Source organism: Cyphomyrmex costatus, unplaced genomic scaffold, assembly GCF_001594065.2.
Source record: "Cyphomyrmex costatus isolate MS0001 unplaced genomic scaffold, Ccosl1.0 scaffold505, whole genome shotgun sequence".
NCBI lineage: Eukaryota > Metazoa > Arthropoda > Insecta > Hymenoptera > Formicidae > Cyphomyrmex > Cyphomyrmex costatus.
The window spans coordinates 545,231-551,715 of NW_017279311.1; the positions used below are offsets into that span (position 1 = coordinate 545,231).

At 39.0% G+C, this 6,485-nt stretch overlaps 1 protein-coding gene across 1 annotated transcript; it reads left to right on the top strand.

Moving 5' to 3' along the window:
- The first annotated feature begins 383 nt into the window (after window positions 1-383).
- LOC108778651 (forkhead domain 59A) lies at window positions 384-1,537 on the top strand. The gene has a single exon (XM_018545878.1). It carries the CDS (start codon window positions 384-386, stop codon window positions 1,512-1,514), a length of 1,131 nt encoding a protein of 376 aa, XP_018401380.1. The 3' UTR covers window positions 1,515-1,537.
- Window positions 1,538-6,485: the final 4,948 nt, after the last annotated feature.

Here is a 6,485-nt window from a genome sequence, read left to right on the forward strand (position 1 = left end):
TGAATAATTAGTGTGGACTCTTGTTATATTTTGACGGATAATTTTCTTTCAAGGTGCTGGACAAGAATTGATAGAACTATTAAGAAACGTTTTTATAAGTGAAAAATATAACTGATATATTAAGAACATCTCGGCACTTGGTATGATTAGTCTAGAACTCGTAATACACAACTATTTTTTCGTTAACAAGCAACTCAAAGATTTCATATCAGAGAAATACTAGAGAAAAAAATATTTTGATAAAATTTCGTACTGGGTGGAGTTGGGACTTTTAGTGGAGGATGAGAGCGAGGAGTAATCTTGAAGAACCAAACGCGAAACCGACGGCGAAATAAACGAGCACCTCGGTGGCAGGTCCTTATGCTCATGAGGCGGCGATCACGATGGAGCCACGTGCGATGATGATGTCGAACCTGTCGTGCGACGGCTGCGCGGACAGCGACCGGGACTCGGATAGTAGCAGCATGATCGTCGACCCGGTGAGTCTCGACAAGAATGACCTGTCGCCGCCGTCGCAGACGTCGTCGAGTCCGGTGATACCGAGCTGCTCGCCGGTACCAACGCCGACGTCAGTGCCGTCGGCCGGCAGGAGTCGAAGCAGCGGTGGAGGCGGTGGCGGCGGTGGCGGCGGCGGACGTTCTTCAAAGAAAACGTACTCGATGATGTCGGCATCGAGTCAATCCGGGAAATCCGGCAGTTCCAATCAATCCCCATCCAATTACAATTCCGACAAGATGTCGTCGTCCCTGATAAAACCGCCGTATTCGTATATCGCGTTAATCACCATGGCGATCCTACAGTCGCCGCAGAAAAAGCTGACGTTGAGCGGCATCTGCGAATTCATTATGTCCCGCTTTCCCTATTACCACGACAAGTTCCCCGCCTGGCAGAATTCTATCAGGCACAATCTTTCGCTCAACGATTGTTTCATCAAGATTCCGCGCGAGCCCGGAAACCCGGGGAAGGGCAACTACTGGACGCTGGACCCGCTGGCGGAGGACATGTTCGACAATGGCAGCTTCCTGAGACGCAGGAAGCGATACAAGAGGCCGCCGCCGCACTACGTGCTGCGAGACCGGGCGATCATGGCCACCTTCGCTATTTGCGGTGACCGGGGACCCTGTCCAGGTGGTGGCGGCAGTCACCCGGGTGCTCTGGCTTATCCTGGAGCCGCTTATCTATCGCCACCGCCCGGTCTGCCGTTACTAGACTTCTCTCCATCGACCCTGGAGGCACTGAAACTCGGCGGTTTCCTGGAACCGCCGCCGCCGCTCTACAAACCAGTGCCCATCACGGCGCCGCCGATCAGGCAGCTCGATCCGACCTCCACCAGGATCACGACACTGCCGGCCAGTCATACGACAAGCGTCGACAAGAAGCGCAATTTCAGCATCGACGCGCTCATCGGCAAGCAAGCGGCTAGCGACCAAAACTGCGGCGCGTTGCTGGATCTCAGCCCGTCGGAGCACCGAGAAATCAGGAGCCAGGCGTCTGCCTTCTCACCGCTTGTCTAGAAACCTGGCTTCTTTTCCAATCGCCAGAGACATACGGTGACTTTCCGAAAGTATTAATCACTTTATAGCTCTTTACGAGCTTAGCGTGATTGCTGATTTTGAGAGGGCCTGAAATGGTATAATTAATTGTAAGCGTCAAACGCGTGTTCGCATAAGAAGAATTAATGATTATTACTGGACAAGACAGTTTCGTTAATATTAAAAATCTGAGTCCAGGGAGCTTTTCAGCTTCTGCCCCTCGACGTAAAGACGTGGAAGAAAAATCATAATTTTTCTTCTTGGAAAAAAAGAGTGATAGAATCGCGAAGTGAACAGTACATTCGATCGCGTTGGTGAACTATGCTCATCAAAGACTGATTAGAAATTTGGCTGATCAAGAATGTGATTTCGAGAAAGTTTGAAACAATCACACCGCAAAGGACTACTCTTTCCAAATGGTAATTGATGTCGTTAGCCAGTATTCTTTTTGACCAATGCTGTCCAATTGAAATAAACATCTTAACCTCGCGAATAAACGAAGCATGATGTCTCTCGTAATTCAGAAATTATTTTTCTCTGTAAATTAAAATTTACCCACGGTCGAAGAAAAAAATATATATCACTAAATTATAGGAACCCTCTAATAAGAGTCTGAATATGAAAAAGCTACTTTTGCTCGATCTGCAATGTTTTAACGATTCCTGATATAGAAAGAGGGAGAGAGGGAGGGAAAAAATAGATAAAAAATGAAACAGAATGAGAAAAAGAAAGAAATAGTAAATGTATGTTCTTCTCTCTTACAGATTTTTATTCAAATTATTACTCTGCATACAAAATTACAGCTCTCTCTCTTTCTCTCTTTCTCTCTCTCTCTCTTGTGTTCAGACTCTTATTATAGGATCTCTAATTAAAGCACAATTTTCAGCGCTTTTAATAAAAATATCAATGTTCCGTTTCACTATATTAATTATATCGTAAATGTTTTCTGTATTATTTGAGCAGAATTTCTGTATTAAATCTTATATTAACTTCCAACATGGATCTTTAAAAATTAGTAAAATATATTCGCACTACATATATTAGCCATAAATTTTCACGGTAAAATATTCAGTGGTTATTGATGATATGAAGGAGGACAAATACATCGAGACCGAAACTCAAATTATTTGTGTAATCTATAATCTCTTAGTTTTTATTTGGTAAGGCGAGTGAAAGTCATGCTTTATGTCAATCAAATGAATCCTGGCGTATAAAATTCCTGATGGACGTTTCCTATCGAGTAGGAAATCAAGATGCGTCGCAGAAACTATAGAAAGATGTATGAATCGACTTAATGAAAATGTATTGAGGGTAATAGCGCGTCCCGTATATATCAGCGCATCTCTGTAAAAAGGCGTAGTGCAATAAGGTGTAGCGTTTTTATTTGACATTCGTGCTGCTTTTTAAAACGACTAATGGAAGCGGATGCATTATAATCATATCAATTCACTGCTGATATAAAATTGTATCATACTTCAAGTGTGAAATCCTTTTCATGACTTTTTTACAAATTCTTTTCTATAAAATATCTCTTTTCTACAAAATTAAAATTTTTATTATCAATAACATACCTAGCGATGATAACAAAAAATTATAATTAAATTATAATTAATTTTTTTAGAATAGTAACAGTCTCGTTAGGTAAACTAACAGTTTCTTTCTTTGAACATATAATATATTGTCTTTAATTAATTATCCTGGCAACGTCAATTATTATGAATCTCGTCAACAGCAGCCGGAAAAGTGAAACAATAATGTACTTCCACTCGTCGAAAGAGCTTTTACGAACAAAGTTGTGTGAATAAGTTGCCCCGCGCGTTCCTCCTTATTTCACTTTTGTTGCCCGGATCTGTCGGTTAGACGAACTTAGGCCGCTTCTATATGGTCGATTAATATCGGCATTGTAAATACGAGTCCCGGACAAATATATGCGCAGCACTCTGTTGTAGTGGGGGAGAATCTTTCTTCAGTGGATTTAATGTAAAGCCGCCCCTGCTCTTCCTATTTAGCCGTAAGCGGTCAAGTAGACGTTTGGTGTACATACAGCGAATCCGTAGCGCGATCCATATGTAATTGTGAATACCTATATGGCATTTTACAACTAGGATATCGTTTTCCGTTTCATATGAAGTGGCCGCGGCTTTGAAGATAATAATGATCTCTAATGATGCTTTTAACTCGTTACGTTTCGCACTGCATTTGACAAAGGAAGTACTTTAATGTGTAATCTTCAACACAAATTTCTATCCACGATATTTAAAACAAATAAATATGATTTAAATATTTTAGATACGGTATAATTGCATATTAAAAAGATTTAATTCAAAGAAGTCAAAAGAATACTATTATAATTGAAGTATGGATTTAATTCCAAAACTTTGAAAATTGTAGAATCCCTATTGACGCTTTTAACTCGTTACTTTTTGCATTGCGTTTAAATAAAGCAATCTTTAATACAAGTTTTATGCAAAATTTAAAACAAACGAATATAATTTAAATTAAATATTTTTTAAATGGTAATTGTGGGTATTGCCAAAAAAATTTGTCATAAAAAATATCAATTAATTGCAGTGTGCACTAGTCCCATAAAAATCAAAATTGTAGAATACAGTTAAATTTTGCAACAAATAACAATAGAAATGGAAAGAATTTTGTCGATAAAATCTAAATTTTTGTTAAAGCCAGCACTGTTGAAATATGCATCGATTAGTATATTAATTCGATGCTTGCACGTGAAGTGATATTTAATTAAAAATACATACCGCACGTAAACAATGCTTTTGAAAATTCAAACTAATTGTGTATAACAATTAACGTTCAATGATAAAATTGAAATTTGTAGGATCTAAATTATTTTGATGTAAAAATAAACAAACTTATTCTTACCTTGCGATGGCCAGTGTAATCAAAATGTGAAAATCTCGTAAGGAGCAAGTATTTAACGAATTACAACGGTGATATACGATATATTTTAATAACCTCATATATTTTTCAATCATTACGAAACGCACGTCGCGATACTTTGTTCCTCCGCTAAGAATAAAGCAGCAATGTCGAAATATATGTTTAGTTATAGGCTATACACACATCCTATCGTTAAAAAAAATCATCAGTAGATCTTAGTAAGTACTGTATGTGTCAAAATGATAGATTTATAATAATATGTAATAATAAAAATAATAAAGTACCGTTAAGTATAAGCGCGACTGTTATACGTCTTCTTTCCCATTGAAACTATGGTGAACAAAAAGACTGAAGCAGTAAGACGTAAGTAGTAAGCGAATCACAGTAGAGAACTATATTAAGTTCTCTACTGTAATAGACTTTTCGCTTATTAAAATAAAGGCCGATTCGCTTATTATTTGTCTTGCTGCCTTACGTTTTTTTTAAATATATTTTTAGCTTAATTGGTCATTTTGTCTCACAACCTTGCGTTTATCTATATACCATTGCTTTTATGTAGTATCTACAATAGAGTAGTGTACATCTTAAATCCTAAAAAAAGTAATCAATCATAATCAATTATTTTCTTTACATTCGACTGTGTGATTGGTCAATTTCTTACGGCTTAAAAGCTTAGCCTATTCTGCTATAGACATTGCTTTAGTTTATCTGTCACGATTTATTCTCGCCGATGCAATAAATAGGAATTTAAATCTTGTTGGATAATTAAAGGGCGAAAGTCATTTGAATCGGATGTATCCGTCGATTGGCCGAGAGTGAGCAACTCTCCTCGTTCCTGCTCCTGTCAGGGAAGGATGTCGTGCGCGTGAGATAAGGCGATAACGGGAAAGACGCGAGAGAAGTCGACGGTAAAACGGTAAAGCGGAAGCGAGAGACGAGGAGGACGTACAAAGCAATATCTTGTTTACCCGCTTCACCCGGCGCTGCGGCAATGTGAAGCGGAAAAGAGAAGAGGGCGGCGACGGTGGAGCGCAGAATGAGTGGATTTTCATTGCAGTTTAATCCCCGTCCCCGTATCCCCTCCCTACGACAACGGTATTCTAAACGGCGATACGAAGGCAACTCTTGTCGCTTGGGGTGACGATATTACATTCCTCGATCGTGACGAAGATAACGGCCGTCACCGCCGCATCCCGCGGCACTTCGAGCATCGCGCGCTTAAAACGCGCTTCCTCCGCTCCGCATCTTCGTTTTCTCACCCAGTCGTTCTGTTTCTCTACCCATGTTTGCTTTACCTCTACTATTTCTCTACGCGGGGAAGAAAATTTAAGGTTGCAGTGACGCAATTTGCAAAAGGCACGGCGGCCAGAATTCATAGTCGTTCTTATTTCAAAACCATCTCAAGTCTCAGTAAATATATGTCTTAATATACTAATATGACTTTCTCTGGTTGGTTCACAACATCTGAAAACTGTACTTGAGACAGACTTAAATTTAAATGTAAGAATCGATTATCGGCACTGACAATAACGCGGTTTACAAAAGACAACACGTTCTTGCGTGTGCAAATCGAGAGCGATAGAAATAATGCAACTCGTATTTTGATTATAAATGCAGCTAAGTAATTCTATTGTATTTTATCTCCTGTTTAGCGTAGCGTTATTAATGTTTTATTAATGCGCTATTACAGATAATCTTCTAAGAATCAGCGCTGTGCAGAAAAGCACGCGCTTTACGATTAGCTGAATTAATTGATAAGCAAAAGAGATAAAACAAATTGTCTTTTATATCTTTCTAACGTATATAATGGCTGATCGTAACTTCATGGAAATAGAGTCAAAGTCGCAATACTTCGAATTGATATTGCATTTGTCCATAGAATAAGACTGTTGAAGATGCTGAAAAATATCGATTAACATGTTCCATAAATCCGACAAACGCAATTTACATTAGATTTTACTTTTAAATAAAAAAAGCTCGATATCTATCAAACAGTAATCCTGCAACGCAAAACTAGCAAATTACAAACTTTATTATGAAATCGTTAGA